The following is a 24,425-nucleotide window of genomic DNA, read 5'->3' as shown; positions in this document are numbered from 1 at the left end:
CCTATTTGACATATGTTCATAATTCTAGTGATGAGGTTCCCTCTATTGATTCTGTGTCCATTGTTCTTGAGTTTCCTAAGGTATTCCCTTCAGACTTGACGGGTATGCCACCTGATAGGTATATTGATTTTTGCATTGATTTGGCTTCGTGTACTCAGCCCATTTCTATCCCGCCGTATCGTATGGCCCCGCCTGAGTTGAAAGAGTTGAAGGAACAATTGCAAGACTTGCTTGAGAAGGGTTTCATTAGGCCTAATGTTTCGCTTTGGGGTGCGCCGGTTTTGTTTGTTAAGAAGATGGATGGGTCGATGAGAATGTGTATTGATTACCGACAGTTGAACAAGGTTACAATCAAGAATAAGTATCCATTGCCGAGGATTGATGATCTGTTTAATCAGCTTCAGGGTGCCAAGGTATTTTCAAAGATTGATTTAAGATCTGGCTACCATCATCTGAGGATTAGGGCATCCGATGTCCTTAAGACAGCTTTCCGCACTCGGTACGGGCATTATGAGTTCTTGGTTATATCATTCGGGCTAACAAATGCCCCCGCAGCTTTTATGGATTTGATGAACCGAGTGTTCAGGCCTTATTTGGACTCGTTCGTGATAGTCTTCATTAATGAAATTTTGATATATTCCCGCAGTTAGGAGGAGCACGAGCAACATCTCAGAGTGGTTCTTCGGACTCTGAGGGATAGTCAATTATATGCTAAGTTATCGAAGTGTGAGTTCTGGTTGAGTTCAGTTGCATTTCTGGGTCATGTTGTGTCAGAAGAGAGTATTCAAGTTGATCCGAAGAAGATTGAGGCAGTCAAGAACTAGCCTAGACTAGCATCAGCTACAGAGATTCGGAGTTTCTTAGGGTTGACAGGCTACTATCGTCGGTTCGTGGAGGGGTTTTCATCCATTTCAGCCCCGATGACCAGGTTGACCCAGAAGGGTGCCCAGTTCAGATGGTCGGATAAGTGTGAGGCTAGCTTCCAGAAACTTAAGATAGCTCTGACTACTGCACTGGTGTTGGTTTTGCCCATAGGTTCAGGGCCTTACACAATTTATTGCGATGCATCTCGCATTGGACTTGGTGCAGTGTTGATGCAGGATGGCAAGGTCATTGCCTATGCTTCGTGGAAATTGAAGATTTATGAGAAGAACTATCCGGTTCATGATTTGGAGTTGGCAACCATTGTTCACGCGTTGAAGATTTTGATGCATTATTTGTATGGCGTGGCACGTGAGGTGTTCACAGATCACAAGAGTTTTCAGTATTTGTTCAAACAAAAGGAGTTGAATTTGAGGCAGATAAGATGGTTGAAGTTGTTAAAAGATTATGATATCACCATCTTATATCATCCGGGAAAGGCTAATGTGGTGGCCAATGCCTTGAGTAGGAAGTCAGCCAGTATGGGCAGTCTTGTTTATATTCCTGTCGGTGAGAGGCCGTTTGCTTTGGATGTTCAGGCCTTGGATAATCGGTTCGTGAGGTTGGATATTTCTGAGCCTAGTCGGGTATTATCTTGCACGGTCACCCGTTCTTCTTTATTGGAGCATATCCGTGATCGGCAGTATGATGATCCACATTTGTGTGTCCTTAGAGACACGATACGGCGCGGAGGTGCCAAGCAGGTTATCCTAGATGATGATGGAGTTTTGAGATTGCAGGGTCCAGTGTGAGTGCCAAATGTGGATGAGCTTCGAGAGTTGATTTTTAGAGGAGGCCCATAGCTCCCAGTACTCTATCCATTCGGGCATCGCAAAGATGTATCAGGATTTGCGGCAACATTATTGGTGGCGGAGAATGAAGAAGGATATCGTAGCTTATGTGGATCGTTGTTTGAATTGTCAGCAGGTCAAGTACAAGCATTAGAGGCCTGGTGGGTTACTTCAGAGGATTGAGCTTCCCGAGTAGAAGTGGGAGCGGATCACTATGGACTTCATTACTGGACTCCCGCAGACTCAGAAGAAGTTCGACGCAGTATGGGCCATTGTTGATAGGATGACCAATTCAGCGCATTTCATTCCTGTGGCAGTCTCCTATTCATCCGAGAGGTTAGTTGAGATCTATATCCGAGAGATTGTTCGTCTTCATGGTATGCCCGTGTCTATCATTTCGGACTGAGGTACGCAGTTTACCTCGCGTTTCTGGAGAGCAGTTCAGTGAGGGTTGGGTACGCAGGTTGAGTTGAGCACATCATTTTATCCTCAGACGGACGGGCAGTCCGAGCGGACTATTCAGATTTTGGAGGATATGCTTTGAGCTTGTGTCATTGACTTTGGAGGCACGTAGGATCAGTTTTTGCCTTTAGCAGAGTTTGCCTACAACAACAGTTACCAGTCGAGTATCCAGATGGCTCCTTATGAGGCTTTAAATGGCAGGCGGTGTCGATCTCTGGTTGGATGTTTTGAGTCGGGGGAGGCTCGATTGTTGGGTACGGATCTGGTTCAGGAGGCTTTGGACAAGGTCAGGATTATTCATGATAGGCTTCATACAGCTCAGTCCAGGTAAAAGAGTTATGCAGACCGCAAGGTTCGAGATGTGGCTTTTATGGTTGGAGAGCAGGTATTGCTCCGAGTGTTGCCTATGAAGGGCGTGATGAGATTTGGGAAGAAGGGCAAGATTAGCCCTAGATTCATCGGTCCGTTTGAGATTCTTGATCGAGTGGGAGAGGCGGCTTATAGACTTGCATTGTCGCCGAGCCTGTCAGTTGTGCGTCCAGTGTTTCATGTGTCCATGCTTATGAAATATCACGGCGATCCATCCCACGTGTTATATTTCAGCACTGTCCAGTTGGACAAGGACTTGTCTTATGAGGAGGAGCCGGTAGCTATTATAGACCGGCAGGTTCGTTAGTTGAGGTCGAAGAGTTTTCCTTCTGTTCGTGTTCAGTGCAGAGGTCAGCCTCCTGAGTCATCGACCTGGGAGTCTGAGTCCGATATACGTAGCCATTATCCTTATCTTTTCCCCAACTCAGGTACTTCCTTCTTCTGTCCGTTCGAGAACGAATGGTTGTTTTAGAGGTGGAGAATGTGACGACCCAAAGGGTCATCACTTGCTTTTAGTTTATTTCTGTGTCTCCGAGTTCTTGAAAACCTAATTTAGAGTCACCTCGATTTGTGTGTGCAGTCCGGGCGCGTAACCGGAAAGCTTAAATATGATAATCTGTGAAAAAAGATAAGTTTTGATTATAGAATGAGCTAATTTGACTTCGGTCAACATTTTGGATAAACGGACCTGGACCCGTGATTTGATGGTCCTGGAGGGTCCGTAGTAAAATATAGGACTTGGGCATATGCCCGGAATTGAATTCCGAGGTCCCAAGCCTGAGAAATGATTTTTTTAAGTGAAATTATTTTCAGAAATTGTTTAAGGAAATTTGAAATGAAAACTGATTAGAAAACAATAGTATCGGGCCCGTATTCTGGTTCCAGCGCCCGGTATAGGTCTTATATATGACTTGAGTCATTCCTATGAAATGTGGTTAAAAGCGGACGTCGTTTGACGTGATCCGGACCTTAATTGAGAAATTTGATATTTAAAAGTGTTTTGAGAAATTTTATTGATCTCGAGGTTTAATTCGATGCTCGTGATGTCATTTTGGTAATTTGATTACGTGAATATGTCCGTAGGATATTTTTGAGGCTATGTGTATACTTGGGTTGGAGTTTTGAGGGATCGGGTGAGTTTCGAGTAGGTCCCGGGATGCTTTAAGCTTAGAAAGTCAGATATTGCAGGTTCAGGAAGTTGCAGTTTCTGAACTCTCTAGTGCGGTCTGCGGGAAATCGCGTGCGACCGCGGAGGGGCCAGCGCGGCTGCGGTCGCCTTTGTGCGGTCCGCGATGGAGGCTGTGCGGCCTCAGTCGCCTTTGTGCGGTCCGCACAGGATGCTGAACTGCAGGTCTTCAAGGAGGCCAGCGCGGCCGCGCTCGCCTTTGTGCGGTCTGCGGTGGAGGCTGTGCGGCCGCGGTTTACTGAATAAACGGGAATTTCAGTTATTTTTCACTTTTCAAAACCCCAAAAACATAAGAGGCGATTTTTCAAACAACCTTTCTTCTCCAAAACGTTGGTAAATGATTTCTAACTCACTTTCTTCACTCCTTAACATCTTTTAACATGATTTCAACTTCAAATCAAAGATTTTCATGGGAGAAATTGGGTGTTTTGGGTAGAACCTAGGTTTTTCTAAAATTGGGGATTTGGACCTCAATTTGAGGTCCGATTTCAAAACAAATTATATATTTGGATTCATGGGGGAATGGGTAATCGGGTTTTGGTCCGAACCTCGGGTTTCGACCACGTGGGCCCGGGGTGATTTTGACTTTTTGGGTAAAACTTTGGAAAACTTATTTTCATGCATTAAGGTTGATTCATTTAGCGTTTACTGATGTAATTAAGTAATTTGTTACTAGATACGAGCGAATTGGCGGTGGAATCAAGGGGTAAAGCTATAATTGAAGCTTGAGTTGTGTTCGAGGCATCGAGGTAAATGTTTGGTCTAACCCTAGCTTGAGGGATTAGGAGTTGTGTCTTATTTGCTATTTGTTTCTTGTCGAGTACGACGTATAGGCATGGTGACGAGTATCTATATGTTGGTGTCAAGCATGACCGTGAGTTTTAGCTTGTGATTTTCATGATCTCGTTGTATTATTCATGCCTTGGTGAAGATTTCTATTTGTAGTGTAAACTTGTGGAAAGAATTGTGATCTATGAACATTGAGGAGCGTTGGCTCCGGTTGTATAACGAATTGTAAAAGTATAAGTAATAATCGAAACTCTAGAGCATTGGCTTGAGTTTTGAAGTGAATTGTGAAGTAAAAGTGGGAAAGAGAAGAGACCATTATGTTACCCCTTGCAGGGCTATTGTTGAGTTGAGGTTCCCTTGCATTGTGTTCTAAATTGATATTACGAACATTTAGGTTGATGATTCTTCATGTTAGGTGTGGTAACAAATTTGGTTATAGCTGGGTAGTTAGGTGTTGTAACAAGTTCAGTTATAGTTGAGGTAGTTAGATGTTGAAACTAGTTGGGTTATAGTTCAGTTATGGTTGTTTCTCCCTTGCCGGGACATGTATACTTGTACTGTTGAGTTCCCTTACCGGGATAATGTAGTCTACTGTTGATCCTTTGTCGGGATGGTTAATTATAATTATTGTTGACTGTATATTTGGAACGGGTTGCTTGACGCAACATCAACAGATATTATATTGGATCGGGTTGCATGCCGCAACAGTTATATATGTGGATCGGATTGCACGCCGCAATAGTTATATATTGGATCGGGTTGCACGCCACAACATTTATATATGTGTATCGAGTTGCACGCCGCAATAGATATTATATTGGATCGGGTTGCACGCCACAACAGATATTATATTGGATCAGGTTGCATGCCGCAACAGTATTGTTATCGCATTGATTGTAGACATCGAGTGTTCTTTCATACTTTATTAAGTTTCTGATAGAATTGATATGTTTCCCCAAAGCATGCTCCCTCCACCCTTAAAACTGTTATTACCTATTTATATTTTTGTTGTATATTATATAACTACACAGGTTTATCTAGAGTCTGGTCCTAGCCTCGTCACTACCTCGCCGGTGTTAGGCCAGACACTTACCAGCACATGGAGTCGGTTGTGCTGATACTACACTCTGCACTTTGTGCAGATATCGAATTGGCACTTGACCAGCAGCAGTATCTCGAGAGCCAGCCTTCAGTCCACCGAGACACCGAGGTAGCCTTGCAGGCGTCCGCAGGCCCGACGTCTCCTCTATCTTATTATGTATTCTGTTATCTCAAGTATTCGAGACAAACAGTGTGATATTTCTTTCAAACGGTTGTATTTAGCACTCTTAGTAATCCGTGGATGTTGTGACACTAGGTTCTTGGTAGAGGCATGTATTGACTTTCAAAACATTCTGATTTTTATATTTAGTTAAGACTTCCGCTTAATCTCATATTCCGCTATTATTTAACTGTTTATTTCCTTGTGAGTATAAGATGTAAAAATGATTAAAACAAAAGAGCTAATGATTTCTAAGTTCATGGCTTGCCTAGCTTCTACGAGTAGGCGCCATCACGACTTCCGAAGGTGGGAACTCCGGGTCGTGACAAGTACTCTATTATTTTTATAAAAAAAAATTGATTTGGCTAAAATGGTGGAGTTCTAGCTAAGCTTTTTTTTTTTTACAAATTTAACTCTGAAAAAAATACACCAATCAGCCATAATATCCAAATAAAAATTATAAAATACAAAAATTGGGATAAGGTATGCATTGTATATTAAGATGAAGCAACACGAAATATACAATTCTAATAAATAAACTATCGTATATGACTATGTGACAATAACGAGAAATATCCTATATAAAAAAAGATTTTTTTTCTCACTCTCACTTGCTTAAAGCAGAGTGTGTCCACGTTCTTTGCCATGTAAATGTCCACGGGATATCAGTTACCAAATAGCAAAGTCTAAGTGAGTAACTAATACTACGAATAGGTTATGGTGTAACTAATAACTCGCGTGAAGATTAGTTTTTTTATTTAAATATAAACTCTATAATTTCGCTCATAGCTTAACATAGTCATTTTAGAATCCACTAAAAACAAGTAATTTCATTACAATCTTAAGCTCTTATTTTCATAAAAAAGAATTATTCAGATGCATAGTTATGTATTTGGATAAATAAAGAAAGTTTTGTTTAAGATGAAGAAAAAATAGATTAATCAAAGTATAACAGTTGAATCTAATATGTGTGCAATAGTAATTTATTCAGTTCTAATCTATTAAAAATAGTTTCTATTGTACTTATTATAGATTTAGGAAATAAAACAATTTCATTTTGGTCGTGAGAAAAAAAGAGACTGTCTTTCATCAGTGTCTTTGAATGAGATGATTAAGAACTTATAAGAAGGAAATTCTTATTTTATTGAGATTGCTAAATAGGATCAACAATAATCATTTTTTGAAGATTACATTTTTGTTAACATTTATTTTATAACTCAAATAAAAAGTTTAATATAATATTTACTTATTTTTTAAAGTTCTACATTCATTGAGATAGAGTACACGCGCAATGCACGTGCCCTAAGACTAGTAATAATAAAAGATAGGAGTGGCAATGGATCTTTTAAAACCAACTAAATCGACCGAACCTAACTGAATCGATTATGAGGCTTCTTTCAATATGGGTAATCACTCTATTCTGCACAATGACATCCACTTGTTGTTCTTGTTATTGTTTATGTTGTGTTTCCCAAGTGGCATGGGTTAATGTTGCTGGACTTTTTTTTGGTTGTACTTCTTCTATTATTCTTTTCAATAATGCCAAAAGGGGAAAGTTACATATGTGTCAACCGGGGGTGGGGGGGAGAATAGAATCAAATTGATATGTTGTGTTGTGCATGAAAGATAGCTCTGCTTCGCAGAGGGAACATTGCTGATAACATGTTGATTATAGGTCTGATCCGCACGGGAACATGTGAGGAATCTAAACATCAATTTTGGGTTTATCATCATCAAAAAGGAAAAAATTAATAAGTTATGCTATTTTCTGTTTTGATGATTTGCCAATCAGTCTCGAGGAACCAGTTGTGATTAGGAGTGACAAACGGGTGAGTCGGGCCGAATATGGTTATGGTCGAAAATGAATAATGAAAAAATGGATAGATTATCTTACCCAACCCATATTTAATACAGATAAAAAATGGATTAACCGGGTGATAATATGGACCATATTATTCATGACTTCTTGAATATGATCACTTTGGGAGAATTCCTAGTGTCTCAAACTAGAGGAACCCCAGTTTGAGGCTTTACAAATGTAAAAGTTAAACTCATTGGTTATTCATTAGTTAACCATTTTCTAAATAGATAATATGGTTTTTATCCATAATTGACCCGTTTTTGAAAAGTTCATTATCCAACCCATTTTTAGTGGATAATATGGGTGGTTAACAGTTTTCTTTCAACCATTTTGCTACCACTGGTTGTGATCAGTTCCTTTGGTCTGATTCTCAATGGGGAATATGGCTGATTTGCAGGTGGAACAATGTGGAGATCTGGTTCTCATGGGAAATATCAATTTTAAGTTTGTCATCATAAAAAAGGGAGAAATTGATAAGCTAAACGTCTTTTATTTTGATGATTTGACAAACTTCATGAGCGAACCAGATAAGGAACCATATACAATTAGTTCCCTTGCGTTCAGAGTAACTAGTTAGATGTCTGGTTCAATTCTCAATGAAATCAGATAAGGGAACAACAGAGGGAACAAATAGGGATCAGTTCCCCTGGTCGTTGCGCAGTCAACTCAACAGTAGTAAAAGCTTATGAACTGTACCGTCTGGCAGGCTGCTGCACTGTATTGTCTGACAGCAGTACAACAACACAATTGTAGCTTGCTAAGGTCAAACTAAAGGACACTTTATTGCATCATCCTTGATAACATCACACACAAATATTATCAACATGAGGTAAGGGATTTCATCTCTCCAACACTTGCAAATTCTAAAATCATATTCTCTCAAGTGCGAGCCACCACCTCTCTCAAGAACAAAGTTGCTGCAACTTCAAGGACCAGATCCAAATATTGAAGATATCTTAAGTCCTTAGTTTTGATGATTCTTTGTTATTTTGTTCTTTATTTGTAATTCTACACTACTTTCAAGAAGTGTCTTTGTAGGACAGATTTAAACCACAGTTTGGTTTAGTTTCTTAACTAAAGTTAGTCAAGGTTTGTTGCTTTGTAATAGAGTTATTGCAAGGGGCTTACAATAGAGTTATTGTAAGGAGTGAGGGATTACGAGTTTACTTCCTAGATTGCAGTAGGTTATAATCTGAAGTTTGCGTAGTTTAGTGGAGTTAAAAACCTACTAGGGTAGGTCGTGGTTTTTAATCTCTCGAGCAAGGAGTTTTCCACGTAAATTTTATGTGTTCTTTATTTGATACCTATTTACTGTGGGAACAGATAGAGAAGCCGGTTCCCTATACTTTTTGGTTTTATAATCTGTTGCTTATCATGAGAACTGATAGAGAACCTGGTTCTCTATACATTTTGGTGGACTCTTAGTTTCTATCAGTATAATATAAATTTTATAAAATAACCGGCCGAAGATTCACATTAGGAGTTGCTTCATTAGGAAATAGATTATCACAGGATTAGTTATCCCATTGTTCCATATGGATAAAAATAATATTACAATCCCGAAATAATTAATTTTTGGATTAATTATACTGTGATTTTATCTCAATGAAACATATGATAAACCCATCTCACATTTAATCCCTAAATTAATTATTTCTTATCCCTTGAAGAGCAAATATTTATAGAGAGACTGGTCAGCAGAGCTATTTGGCAGTAACTATTTGTTAAATAATGTGAACTAATGATTTCACGCAAGTGGTAGTTTATTTAAGCAACATTAATGATTTCACGCAAGTGGTCTTATTTGTGAAGGCCTAGTCCTTGTTACAAGCAAATATAGGGTGTCTTCGTCAAACATTTTTTATAGTTTTTGCAAATTGATCAAGCAATTGCTTCATTTTCGGTCACACAATTGAAAGGAAAAAAAAAACCTTTTAAACCAATTAGAGATTTTGTTTGACCGAAAACTATCACTTAGAATGTTTTATAAAAAGGAAATTAGCTTTTGCTTCATCTCTATATGTTATAAATGATGTGGCAAATTATTGTGGCAGATTATTAGTGACATAAACAAAAGCAAAAGTTATTTTTATAAGGTAAAAGGCAGAAAATCTAGAGAAAATACATTGTTCAACCAGTTTGTTTGAATGATTGTTACATATTGTATTAGTATCGTATTATTGCTTTAACTATAATGTTTGTTTTGATTATTATTTAAATTTATTATATTGTATCATTAAATTTGTCCTTATGTAACGTCGAGAAGTGTCACTTTATGGAACGATCGATTTGGTGTGGTCGGTCGTTCCTTTATTTTTTTTTCTCATCTTGCTCTTTCATATTATTATATAATCTTATTTTGTCATTTACCCTACCCTTTTTATATAATAATTCTATCTTGTACCTTATTTTTCTTTATAATACTGCAAGTTTATTTTTAATTTTATTGGTGCATGACATCATGAAACGACATAAAATAATACTATCTATCCAAATATTACATATGTCAAAACGATACATTATTTTACCAGTATATTATGAAACAATACATAACAACCATCCAGACAAGGTGTTAGCATTTTTAGACAAGCAGACGTCAATGTGCCCAACTTTTAAAATTATTAGGTAATCAAATAATAAATGTGAGAATGAGAAAGAGAAAAATAAGTAAATGACTTAGGGGTCGTTTGGTAGGATGCATTAGATAAAATAATGCATGCATTAGTTTTGTGTATTAATAATACATTATTTGGTACACATTTTGAACCTACGCATTAGTTATGCAAGCATTAACTATACATCCTATTTGGTATTATCTTATGCATAACTAATGCATAGAAAACAATGATATTAGCAATGCAATAAGTTTTAATGCATGCATTAGCTTAGTTAAAGACAAAATTGTCCTTCAAAATTTATGTTTGATTAAAATATGCTAGTTAGTATATTAATGCAAGTTCAAAATAATCCAAATAGTGAGAAATAAAATTATATCCCTAGTAAATAAATAAATACTTAGCATATTTTCTTTTTTATAAATAAATATTTAATTTTATTTTACAATAGTAGACAAATCAAATAATTTTTTGTAAACTTTTTCATATAAAAATATTTCTCAACATATATTTCTTTTAAAAAGTTAGAGTGTGAACTAGTTTTGAGGGCATTTTTGTAAACAAACAATTCTTTTAGAAATTGTGCAATGCTTTAATACATCAAACCAAACAATGGATAAAAAATATGTCAGCATAACTAATACCAGCATAACTAATGCAAGCATAACTAATACCGGCATTATTAATACACCCTATTCAACATTATTCTTATGCACCCTACCAAACGACTCCTTAATGAGATAAGAAAAAGGGAAGCTAATTGAGCTAATCAATTTATTAAAAAATACAAGATATTTTTAAGTTTGATTAGCTTTGGTAACCATAGATATCAAACTATTCAACTAACATATTACTGAATATAATCCTGAATTTAAGGATAAGCAACTTGGGAAGCTCTATCGCATTAAGTGATAGCGAGAGAATAGAATGAATACAGAGAAATAATGAGAAAATTTATCTGGTAGGTAGAGCCGTCAAAATGGGCTCGGTCCGTGAGTCCAGCCCAATCCAGTCCGCTACTTGAGTAGGATTGGGCTAAAAAATTTTGAGCCCATTTAAAATTGAGGCTTATAAGTCCGGCTCAAGATAGCCCGATGGCCCTTGAGGCTTGACCAAGGTTGGGCCTGGGTCTGCCCGTGAGCCAAAAATTAATTAACTATTAAATATTTAATATTTTAAAAAGTAAACACTAAAAAAATTATTAACTATAATCTCCATTCCCCAACCCTAGATTGCTCATTTAGTCTTCCATATCAACTAGAATTAGATCTTTGACATGCATATAATATGACAAAACTAGTTTTTCTTTTGCTTAATTAATAACGAAGTCGAGAAGTTTTAGGTGGTCAATAATAATCTTTTTTCAAAAGAAAATATTACTCTAAGTGACCAATGATCAGTTTGGATTACTATAATGTATTATTAATATTTAAACTGCTCTTCAATATAGAAAAAGATCAATTTTAAATACACAACCAAAAAAATTGACCACTAGCAAATTTCAGAAATTTTAAAAAGTTTATGGATTATAATGATGAAATCAGCAAATAATGTTAATCCTAAATTTAAAAACCTCAGCATATAAACTTATCGAAGCAATCCCTGAATCTGAGGAAAATGAAAGAAAAGTATTAAGAAAATATTCATGTAACTTTAAAAAAGAAAGCTAGAGATATAGAGAATTTACATTTCAATTACGAGATTCCTTGTCAAATATCAAGCTTTTTGTACGCTCTAAGCAAACATAAGTTGTTTACATGATTAATCGACTATATCATGAAAAATATTTAAGGATTTAAAGAAATTTTTTTCTAAAAAAAAAAAATTAAAGGGCCGACCTGTCCGAACCTGCGTCCCTTTTAGGGCTGAGTTGGGCTGACCATTTTAAGGCCCACTCATATGGCCGACCGGCCTGTCCTAGCCCACCAAAATTAAAAGTTCACAAGGCTTGGGCTGACCCATTTTAACAGCTCAACTGGTATAGGTCTAACAAAATATTCACCAAAGACTCTTTGCTATATTTTAATTATAAACTCCATAATTCATATAATTAAATTGAATAATTTTCTTTTATTCTATTCTGATGCATAATACTCGTTTAGTGAAGAAAAATCTTAGAGTAACAGTAAAATTATTTCTGATTGACATATAGGTTGCAGCCTATATATCACAGTAAAGCATAAAACTTCTAGTATGGAATATTGAATACATATAGGAGTATGTTTTAATCGAAACTTCGTCTTGAATTTATTTTCGTAAGAAGGAAATCAAAATAAATAGAAGTAGGTTCATATTCAAAAAGTTTTGTGCTTTAATAATCAAACTATAGAAAAATATAAATATATTTTTTGCAATAAAAAGTAATCAAAGTATCAATCATCTTATATATTTCAATTAAACGACGATGAAAATAATACTAATTCTATATATATGAGATCCATAACTGTTAACTAGTCCTGTCTTTTTTTTTTTTTTTTTTTGTTAGAGGCCATCAGAAATAAATGAAAATTTCAAGAAAAAGAAATAAATAAAATAGAAATAAGTGAAAATATATTTTGATCTCATGAAATTATCAGTTCTCTTATTTTTACTAAGATAGAAATTTGGAAGAAAAAGTCAAATAGATATAAATGCCTTAAAAATTACTACAAATGAAAGATTGAAAAGTTAAAGAAATTAGATATCCATTTTCATCGCCAGTGTAGAGTTTTTGGCTTCTGGTGATTCGCCGTTTCCTCAATACCGAGTCAACCCAACCCTCCCTCCTTCCCAGAAAAACCCTAGAATTCCACCCCATTCATTCCCACGTACAACAATATATCCATATAATATTGAATTTTCGTAGTCAAATTCATACAACTCTCAATTGATTCATCCTCTTTTGAATTTGAATCTTTCCTAAATTTAAAAAATAATAAACAGTTTTTCATTTTCTGGGTAATATTGAAAAATGGCATCGGAGATCGAGGTAGTGGAGGAGGCGGAATCAATTAACGTCGAATCAACATCCACGGCGGCGGTTAACGGCGGCGGAGGTGGAGGCGTTGATGATGAGAGTTTGAGGAACGATGTGTATACGGCGGCGGCGTATGGGGATATGGAAAAGCTTCAGAGATTGGTGGAAAGTGAGGGTTGTTCTGTATCTGAGCCTGATGGGCTCGGTTACTATGCCCTTCAATGGGCCGCTCTTAATAATCGGACTGCAGCTGCTCAATATATCATTGAGGTTTGAAATTTGGCCCATTTGTAATTCTTGGAGCGTTAGATTGAATCAGAGGTTTTGTTTAAATTAAGATATAAAGATTGTGTAGTTTGTGGGTAACCAAAAAGTTGAATTGGTTTAAAAAGAAAAAAATTGGCACTTAATTAGTTAATACACTCCTGTCCCAATTTGTTTGACTGGGCATAGAATTTAAGAAAGATTCAAAGATTTTTGAAATTTTGATCTAAAACAAGCCAGCGATACTTGTTTGGCTATAGATCATCTCATTAAGGGGAGAGAATGAGAACTTTAAAGTTAAAATTGTTTCTAAATATAAAAAAGTATAGTTTTTTCTGGAACAAACTAAAAAGGAAAGAGTATTGCACAAAATTGGAACAGAGGAGTGCTCTATTACACTATAAAACTTACTCCCTCCGTTTCAATTTGTGTGAACCCATTTGACTAGGCAATAAGTTTAAAAAAAGAGAGGAGACTTTTGAACTTGTGTAAACTAAGGCATATATATATTGTGCGGCTATAAATCATTGCATAAAGGTAAATTGTTTTCAAATAAGGATTCTTTTTGGCACGGACTAAAAAGGAAATAGGTTCACGCTAATTGAAACTGAGGGAGTATTATTTTGATTCTTGAAATTTGAGATTTACTTAAAAAGTATGCCATAAATATTGTGTCTTTAGTTGCCACTGAGGGGCTGGCTTAGTCGACAGATGGAATGACACCTCGAGTCAGCATTACTAGGTGAACTGTTCCATCTATCCAAGTCTTGATTAGCAAAGTTACCGAATTCGTTTGCTGGTACGGAAGTTGTAGGTATTTGATAGATTAGTTTAGAAGTGCAAGCTTGCCTGAACATCGCGTTTTAAGAAAAAGGATTGTGTCTTTAGTTTATGAAAGTTGAGCGTTGTGGTTAAGCAAAGAGTTGAATTAAACAAGAAAACAAAAGGACAAAAAAAAAAAAAGAGAAAGAAATTTAGCATTGATAACTAACTACCCTATTAAGCTATTACACAGTAGAACTCGTTATTTTGATAAAGTATTAACCAATCATTCAACTGCCCTCAATTCCAAACTAATTGTATCAGCTATATGAATCCATTTCGCTCTATCAGGTCTATGTAATTCTATCACAGGAATTTGGTAATATTAGTAACTTTTCCTAAGTAGTTTGAAAAAAAGTTCATAATCCATATTGGGTGTTTGCATGCACTTGTCCGACCATGTTATGTTGTTTAGCAATTTTGTGGATTTCAATTTTCCTCCAATTTTCTTGAAAGAGGTGGTGAGCAGGAGTATTGACTAGTTAGTGTCTATTTATTGTGCTATAACAAGGAACTGTCGACTGTATGATGATTGCTATGCTGTATATGTGTGTGTGTTTTGGTTGGTTGGGAACTGATGGCTAGTGGTGGTGTTGCAATTGGCAGCATGGAGGAGATGTAAATGCGGCAGATCATACGGGGCAAACAGCATTGCACTGGAGTTCTGTTCGAGGTGCTGTGCAGGTTGCTGAGCTCTTACTCCAAGAGGGTGCTCGTGTAAATGCAGCTGATATGTATGGCTATCAGGTATGCTTTTGCTTGTATGTTCTCAGTAATCATTGCTTTACTTGTACCAGTTTTATGTTTCTTTTGCTGCTGAAATCTCTGAGGTCGAATCCATCCAATCTCCATTTAATTCTTGATACTCCATCTAGGGCATCATGAGCTGAGCTCATCCTCATGTTGCTGCGTATGTAATCTGGGTTTTGCTAGACAACATAAATTTAGGATTTAGATGTGGTGACAAGGATGCAAGGAAAGTGGAATCTTGCCTGAATAAAAAATGATAACTATTTGGGCCCATGCCCTATATGGATCACGGAGAATACATATAGAAATTGTCCCTAAACTCCAAAGTGGTTCCACTCTGCGTAAAATTGCTAGGGCCAGTTGCATAATTCTTTCCGGTAAATCTAAATGTCCCTGCTGGAAGACTGGATATACGGACACCCTACTTATTCCACATTGGTTTTGAAGGAGGAGTTCATCTCTTAGAAAAAGAGGGCAGTGTGTGAACTTTGGGTCAACTATATTGTTCTCCCTGGACTTGAGACTTTAGTGTTTAGCCAGTTAAACCAATGCTTGATCCAATGCCATAATATCAGGTGTACGGTCTAACCAGCTAACTACTTATAAAAGAAAGTAGTTAGGCGGTTAGACCTGTACATCTGTGCACCTGATATTATGGTGTTGGATCAAGCCTTGGACACAGTGAGACCACCCAATCCATGATATGTACTAGAGCTTTCCTGGCATTGGCTTTGGTGTAACGACTGTCTCTCTAAGTGAACAGGGTTGACTATGATCCCCTTTTCTCCTACATTTTATTGGGGAAGGTGTTTTACGAGCTCTTATAAAGTGGCATTTAATGTGGATCGTTAACTAGGTTAAACATATAAGTTATGGCGACTTAGACCTATGCGCAATTCGTGTATCAAATCAGAGTGCAAAAAAAGTTGACATGGCAATGAGGGTAGTCATCAAAGGTTGAGAACGTCACAAATATAACAATGGAAACAAGAATTGGAAGCTGGCAAGGTAGTTGGAAGAAGATAAGCAGAGTAAAGAATGGTTATCGTGGAAGCTCCAATGTAAACAGTTTGCAATATTTAGGGATTGTGCAAGCTTGAAGAAACATGGTTTGATAACATCAGAATGCGTTTACTTGTCAAAAAAAAGGTCAGAGTCGCAGTAATTTTGCTGGAATCTTGACGAATAGAGGAAGTTCTATTCATCAAAGATATCTTACAAGTTTCACAGTAGAAAGAATCAGATAATAGCCACACAAACCACTATCAAACATAAAGGTTATTCTGCAGCAGAAACAGAGTCCTGATAAGTCAGGAAAAGTCCTGCTGCAAGAAGTATAGTACTCCCAGTTCTTTCTATTTGTAGATCCAGTGGCGTGATAGAATGATTTTTTGGGCATATATATATATATATATATTGAAGCTGTTGGCTAATTTTTGTGTTGTTGCCGTCATTCAAAATAAGTAGACCGTGGCTACTGCAGCAAGCTTATTAATTATCCAGCAAACACATTAGCTTCCCAAGAGCTATGCCTTGTGTGATTTGAGCACTAATCATTCTCCAGATGGAATTAAAAAATGCCAACCCAAAGATCAAGTTTTCGTAAATACTACGCTGCATTTTTACTCTAACATCTTTGTACAATCTCTCATTCTGAATCTCATTAAGGGTACTCAATCTCCCATGATAGGTAAGTTATAGATATTAGAACTAGAGTGCTTGCAAGTTCAAGTTTTTGAACCATTGCAAAGTTTTGCATAAAACTGGACTATTGTCACTAAACTGTCCAGAGGCTATTCCACATTGTTTGAGGCTCTGACACCAAAGTAAGGCAGCTGATAACTTGAGCTCTCTTCTTGTGAAGCCTGCCATTAAGTGAAAGATAATGAAGCAAAAACATTTTTAATCAAGATAAGAAGGCATACTAAATTTTAAATTTATGTGTAAAGATATAAGTTTTAAGTCTCTATTGAGATATACTTTCTTGTATTACTCATTAGAAAAACTAGTTTTCTTATATTAAGATTTTGTTTATGTCTTTAATCACCAACATATTTGTCCCTAAGGTTTCTTAACAAATAATTTATTGCTTTGCTGTTTAGTGCCACCTTATAGAGCTCATGGACCTTGAGATTCACCTTTTTTACTTTTTTAAAAAAAGACTTAGGTTGTTATTTTTGTTTGATCAAGAAAGCTTCGATGGATGTTTTCGTTGAGACATTCAACTTAGTACCTTGGTGAAGCATTCCCAAGTTAGGGAAAACACCCTTCTGTTTTACCTACTTCAAGGATTAAGCGTGCCTCAAGCGCGTCTTTAACAATATTATCCCTACTGCAATCCTTTACTATAGGTTTTTGTTCCATGTCCCTGAGCCACCATTACGAGTTGTAGCTCAAAGTACATTGCAAGCACTTAGCCCATCACTTTTGCAATTTTTAGCTCTTTGTAATGGAAGTTGGATGGTTATAAAAATGAGACAGTGCCCAAAAGGTCCTTACAGAAAATTTCTATCAATGGATATATTAGTTCAGTGGCTTTATAAGACATACATGTGAACCTTAAATTTTCTACTACATATGCCGGTCCACTTTGATTTGACCTGGGTATTAAGACGAGTTACAATTGTGAGTTATTTAATATTGTTTTGGAACATACTGAGACATATATGGAGTTGTCTTGGGAAAGAGTAAAAAAAGGATAAAGCTGAACAGAGACGAGCAGAATTGGGGCCTTGAAGACTTTTGTGGGATTTTTCTCGAAGAAATTCTCATTGGGCTTCTGGCAAGAGTCGCAAGACTCCAGTTGGCGCACATGTTTGAAACTTCAGGGAGATTGCCCCGTCTTCCACCATTTTCCAACTTAAATAACAGGCTTTGTCCACGACAGGGTTGGAACCCGTGAACTGTGCCTAACCAACACATCATGTGCTGCATTGTCACTGCTGAACCAATGTCCTGGGAGTAATGTGTTTGAGATTTCCGTTTAAGGAGAGTTAACAACAATCAGGTACAGCCTAAAAAGAAAGTAGGACAAAGTTGTGGAACATAGGAATTATTAATGATATTTTTGTAATCTCATTAAGGACTTCTATCACTTCTTACGTGGATAGGTTCAGGCTTCAAAGATGAACATAGATGGACCGCATCTTACAAGTTATATCAACTGCAACATTTTTACACCATTTCACCTCATTCCCTTTTTTCTTTCTCTTTTTTTCTGAAGCACTTCATCAGTAGATAATCTTACTGTCGAAGTGTTTGAAAGGGCACCCTGTTTTTCTTGATATTCTTTTTCCACTATAATTCCTCGTCGTCCTCCCACAGCTCTTGTACTTATTTAATAACTACAAATTGACTAAGATCTTAGTATCTAAATTTGCCTATTACTCATGCAATGAATTCAACTGCAGGCGACGCATGTGGCCGCACAATATGGTCAGACAGCTTTCCTCTATTACATTGTTACAAAGTGGAATGCTGATCCTGATGTACCTGATAGTGATGGACGAAGCCCTTTACACTGGTAGTTCTGAGAATAACGTTTGTATGCTTTTTTCCTGAATAACAATCTTGAGGTGTTAGAAGCATGCAATAGCCTTTCTTAGCAGCAGCAAGTGCTGCCTATACTTTTGGAGCTCATTTATCCTGTTGTGTATTACATGGTTGTTTGACCTCATGTGGAAATTTGTGAACTGGATATTTGTTCGGTTCTTGATGTCATTTTGTTTTTAGAGATAACTTTCAGGAGAAATTCCTATAAAATATGAAACTGTGATGCTTAGTGAAAGAATAAAGAGAAACTCTGATAATGTAGAAAAAGTAAGAAATCCCAACCCTTGCTCTGGTATTGGAATATACGAAGGAATATTTAATACGGAAAAGGTCCAAAAATATCCTTGAACTATTCGAAATAACTCAAAAATATCCCTCGTTTGTTTTTGGTGCCAAAAATATCCCTGCCGTCTATGTTTTGGCCCAAAAATGTCCCTCAACCGTTAGTTTTGACATTAAAACTGACATGGCAGTCCAACTCGGTTAGAATTGCTTACATGGTCGTCCACCTAAGCAATCAATATGTGAAAATTATTTTTTCGAAAATTTTATTTTTCCAGAATTTTTTAATAAAATATAAAATCAACATTTATTCTGAAAAAAGTCAAAAATTTCGGAAAAAATATTTATTTCGGAACTTTTTAATTTAAAATACAAAATCAACACATATTCCGAAAAAAGTAAAAAATTTACGAAAAAATTATTCTTGATTGGGGTTTATGATTTGATTAAAAAAACTCCATTGTTCTCTTTTATGAATTTCGGAGTTATGTCTTTGAATGCTTTTGAATCCAGCAATAACGTAGTTATGTCTTGGAACATTATCCCTGTATAATTTCAACCCCATTCTTTAGCTCCAAAAAAAAATTAACACACAACGTTTACAAGAAAAAAAATTAAAACTTTATTTGTACAACAACAAAGATGTCGGTTTCTTAATCCTAAACAAGTTGGGGTCGGTTATATGAATTCTCGATATCTATAATCATAAATTCACAAAAGAGAACAATGGAGTTTTTTAATCAAATCTTAAACCCCAATCAAGAATAATTTTTTCATAATTTTTTTACTTTTGTCGGAATAAGTGTTGATTTTGTATTTTAATTAAAAGATTCCGAAATAAATATTTTTTTTCGATTTTTTTTACTTTTTTCAGAATAAATGTTGATTTTGTATTTTATTAAAAATTTCTGAAAAAATAATTTTCACATATGGATTGCTTAGGTGGACGACCATGTAAGCAATTCTAACCTAGTTGGACTGCCATGTCAGCTTCAATGGCAAAACTAATAGTTTAGGAGCATTTTTGGGCCAAAACATAGACGGCAGAGATATTTTTGGCACAAAAAACAAACGGAAGATATTTTTGAGCTATTTCGAATAGTTTAAGGATATTTTTGGACCTTTTCCATATTTAATATGGATTTCATAATCAATTTTTTTGTGGAAAACTGAATATAGAGAGGAGAGTAGCTAAACGTACGAGCATGAAATAGTCAGCAATTGAATTTGGACAGAGATTCTCTTTTATTGCTTTCTTTAACAATCTTTATCCTTTCATACTACATGTTTTTTTATGGTATACATGGATTGGAAGTTCACTTTCCTAATCTGTTTTTTCTGTAAATTAATGATATACACATTACCATTAGATAGGAAAAGTTTCTTTGGGTTTAGTCACTTATTCATTGAGAGATGGAAATATTTTTGGTGATACTTGCTTTTGATGCTTCTTTTGAACCAGCCTCCTCTGTTCCTTTTGGTAAATATTCTCTGTTACTTAGCTGGTCATCTTTTTGGTTATTTTATTCATGAACTGAGTAGTGGGTTTACACTTGCACTCTTTTATTTTGGCTTATTTGATAACTTACTTATTTACTTGTTAATTCTTTTCCTGGAAATTTAGGGCTGCATACAAGGGTTTTGCTGACTGTATACGTCTTTTACTCTTTCTTGATGCATATCGTGGGCGGCAGGATAAAGAGGGTAAAGCAAATCTTTACTCTTTTGTTTTTATCTATTGCTTGAACTCAGAGGTTTTCTTACATTTCATTCTACTATAGGTTGTACGCCACTTCATTGGGCTGCTATTAGGGGAAACCTAGAAGCATGTACGGTGTTGGTGCAGGCTGGGAAGAAGGAAGACCTGACAGTGACAGATAACACAGGCCTTACACCTGCTCAGCTTGCTTCTGATAAGAATCATAGACAAGTTGCTTTTTTCCTTGTAGGTGTTGCTTAATTTCGATGTCTTTAACTTGATAGTAGGTTGTTTATGAGTTGGTATCCAACTTCAAAGTCCAGTGAAATCAGCGTTTGTTACATCACAATGTGTCTTTATCTTTTTCTAAAATGCAGCATTTTGTGTATTATTCCGTTCTTGTAGAATACTAAATGGTTTTTGCAGGGAAACGCGAGGCGGTTGTATGACAAACGCTGTGATGGAAGTACCCGACTTGGCAAACTTTCTAAGCTTGGACTTGCTCCTGTTCTTTGTTGTACAATATTTCTTCTACTTACCACTTACATTCATGCAGTAATCACGGGTACTTCATCTGATCCTCTTGTTTGCAATCAACTTTGTCTCATTGGTTTTACTATGGTAAAGATTGAATGTCCTGTAATTTTCTCTTTGATTCAGCTTCAACGCTGCCAAGATTAACTGCTGCTGGCGCCCTATTTGCATGGTCAGGAGTCCTCCTTGCTACAGTTGGACTAGTTATGTTTTATCGGTGCAGCAGGTAATATTCATGCTCTTCCGTTATATATGAAGATAAGAATGTACATGAGGTTTTCAAAAAATGCTTTTCTTTCGTTTTGCCTTCTTTAGGTGGATTTCTTAGAACCACTATCATTGCTGATGTCAAAATTTGCAATGTGTTTAACTTACTTGTACTTGTTGAATTTGAATCCATCTTGATTTTTTGGTCACAGAAAAGATCCAGGTTACATCAGCAGGAGTCAACATGATTCACAAAATACCAAAGATGATGTAAGTTCCAACCCTGCAGTCCTACCCCCGAAAAATTGGAAGAAAATCAGAATTAATAGTGAAAAGAGGCCTTCCAAAATAATACTCAGTGTTTTTTATTTAGGAGGCTTACATAATCTTGTTCCAAGGCCTTCCTATTATTGTTTTTATTGCAATTTTCCTTTTTTTCACACACTATATTTCACGAGTTATGTATCATTTCCTTGTCACATCTCAGGAACCTCTGCTGAAAATGGAGATAAATCATCCTGCTTTGCTTGCTGGGAATTGGTCTCAGCTTTGTTCCACTTGCAAGGTATGTCTGTATCTTATTGTTCATACTTTTATTTTTAGAGTCTCATCTGTGCGGGGGCTTATGTACATTATTGTTTTCCTTTTGCTAGATTGTTCGTCCTCTTCGTGCAAAGCACTGTTCAACCTGTGATCGCTGTGTGGAACAGTTTGACCATCATTGTCCTTGGGTGTCTAATTGCATAGGCAAGGTAATAGATTCCGGCTTCTTTTGTGTCCTTTTCTCTGGTCAACTTGTACATTTGAGATAAATCACAACTGAATTGTGATGCTTAGGTATATGTATAATATAGCGGTTACCTCACTGGGTGATGGTTATAGTATGCTATATGCCTTGATTCACGGTTTCTCTGATACTTCAGTATGTCTTTGGCTTTTATGTTTGCCTACTACCTCTTATTTTTGTCTTCTGAAGAATTACTTTCCACATTTCTTTCCAGAAAAACAAGTGGGACTTCTTCACCTTTCTTGTTCTCGAAGTATTGGCAATGGTATTGACTGGTGCAGTTACTCTTACAAGTAAGACTCTTTCCTGTACCTCAAAAAATATTTGTTCATCAGGAAATATTTGTTCCATTCTTCAGTTTGTAATCTGCTAAATACATGCCTTTTGAGATATCAGGAGTCTTGACTGATCCAGCAGCTCCGTCTTCTTTTGGGGCTTGGTTAAATCATGCTGGAACTCACCATATTGGTGCTTTAGCATTCTTGTTTGCGGACTTTTTCCTCTTCGTTGGTGTGGCAGTCTTAACTGGGGTACAAGCTTCGCAGGTATGCTTCTTTGTTTTCCTGTTAATTATCATAAGCTCCTCATCCTACTACCGTACTCCGTGAAATTATATGTTTCAAACATGTATCACATGCCGGCAAAGATATAATTATTATTGTGGGAACATACAAGACAAAACACACATTCATTTCCTGGGTTCTGCCACAGATTTACACACTTTGTGTCAGCTGTTCTGGAATATAGGGCCACTAGCACACATCCTGTGATTTTCAATTTGTTTTTTTACCAGATACGTGTTCCGGAAGAGAGAGAATTTATGTATATGAATGATCATTGCATGATCAAAAAGTTCATTTGAATATCTTATTGCGGACGTCAAGAACATGCTTATAGTTTCACCAGGGATGCTCATTGTCATCTTATTTTCAACCTTTCTGATTTTATTTCCTCAATCCGACTGTTGCTGGTTCCTTCACATCATTTAGAGTGACGTCTCTGGGAAGCCTGATAAGTTTGTCTGTCTGCTTTATTTTGAGTGTCAGCAACACGTGACAGCACAAATGTAAACTGTTAAACTTGTTTGTGCGTTGAAAACTCTTTCTTGCTCTCCTGCTAAGGTAAAAACATGTTAAATGTATCTTGACCTTTCTTTTTTCCTTATGCAACAGATTTCACACAACATTACAACAAATGAAATGGCCAATATGATGCGTTACAGTTACCTTAGAGGACCAGGTGGTCGATTCCGGAATCCATATGATCATGGTTGTAAGAAGAACTGTTCAGATTTCTTGATAAATGGTTACAACGATGATGTCGAGTACATTGAAGAATCGGTTGAGTCCGAGGGGATTGGAATGATGCAAATTCCTCGCAGTTCAAGTCTGCAAAATGGTGGCAGCCATTCTAATCAGATAAATGGAAATGGTCATCATGTTATCAATATGAACAATAACCAGAACTCACACCAGGGTCATGTTCATTCTGCTCATTGTTCTCATAATGTGAAGAGCAAAACTGATTCGGTACCGGTTGGTTTGGGTGTTGGCTTAGGAAGAAATGCTGCGCGCACTGCAATATCTTCATAACTAGTGCCACAGCTCATGGGTTTAGAATCCCCTCCTTTTTGACCTTTTTTTGATTGTTTATAAGCACAGTGATTTACAGCTTGAGTTATTCAATTGGTTTACTATTTTTTCCTCTTTCATCTTGGTGCAAGTAACTCACTTCTGTCTAGTAAATCCTCCATTATGCTATGCAACCTCTTCAGTTGATAGTACTTTGTACAAAGTTGTAATTCTTTTGCAGAAGCATAAATGCTACTGAATTTGCAGCTCTTAGTAATTAATATTGAAATGTTGGTTTGCGAAAAACAAATTCTTGAACGAAAGATGATTTTTTTTTCCTTTTCAATGAGGATGAGTTTACACCAAGTAATATGGACAATGAGGATTTATATAGTTAGATCTTATTTTTTTCATTGTGAAAAATTTATGATACTATTGACTTCTCGAATAGTAATAATGTCATTATTTTCTAAATGGAAGGAGTAACATTTAGGACTTTTTGGTACGAGAGATATGAGATAATTAATTTCGGAATTAAATTTGAGATGAGTATATCCCACGTTTTGTTGGGATAAAATCGCGGTATCTATAATTTCGGGATTAGTTATTCCAATTCCCAGGATTATAGTGTTATTTTTATCTCTATGGGAGAGTGGAATAATGATTCTGGGATAGCTAATTTAGAGATAACTAATTATTAGATAATTTGTTTCCCAGTCAATCGACCCCATACAGTATTAACGATG

The 24,425-nt window shown here is 36.4% G+C and overlaps 1 protein-coding gene across 1 annotated transcript; it reads left to right on the top strand.

Moving 5' to 3' along the window:
* Positions 1–12,933: 12,933 nt before the first annotated feature.
* Positions 12,934–23,962, top strand: LOC104214879 (protein S-acyltransferase 24). Its single transcript, XM_009764601.2, has 13 exons — positions 12,934–13,481; positions 14,904–15,044; positions 18,458–18,570; positions 20,506–20,585; positions 20,663–20,826; positions 21,007–21,145; positions 21,241–21,340; positions 21,534–21,591; positions 21,809–21,886; positions 21,975–22,073; positions 22,323–22,401; positions 22,505–22,653; positions 23,281–23,962. The coding sequence occupies exons 1-13, from the start codon at positions 13,206–13,208 to the stop codon at positions 23,698–23,700; spliced, it is 1,896 nt and encodes a 631-aa protein (XP_009762903.1). The 5' UTR covers positions 12,934–13,205; the 3' UTR covers positions 23,701–23,962.
* Positions 23,963–24,425: the final 463 nt, after the last annotated feature.

This window comes from Nicotiana sylvestris, chromosome 11 (assembly GCF_000393655.2).
Source record: "Nicotiana sylvestris chromosome 11, ASM39365v2, whole genome shotgun sequence".
In the NCBI taxonomy this organism is placed as follows: domain Eukaryota; kingdom Viridiplantae; phylum Streptophyta; class Magnoliopsida; order Solanales; family Solanaceae; genus Nicotiana; species Nicotiana sylvestris.
Note: the sequence above shows the minus strand (reverse complement) of the source record. Positions and strands in the feature narration are given on the sequence as shown.

Excerpts from the sequence above, each read along its gene's own strand:
- LOC104214879 (XM_009764601.2), top strand. The coding sequence starts at position 13,206 with ATGGCATCGGAGATCGAGGTAGTGGAGGAGGCGGAATCAATTAACGTC. Across the intron at positions 20,586-20,662 it reads TGGGCGGCAGGATAAAGAGG|GTTGTACGCCACTTCATTGG; the intron begins GTAAAGCAAATC and ends ATTCTACTATAG. Across the intron at positions 22,654-23,280 it reads CTGGGGTACAAGCTTCGCAG|ATTTCACACAACATTACAAC; the intron begins GTATGCTTCTTT and ends CTTATGCAACAG.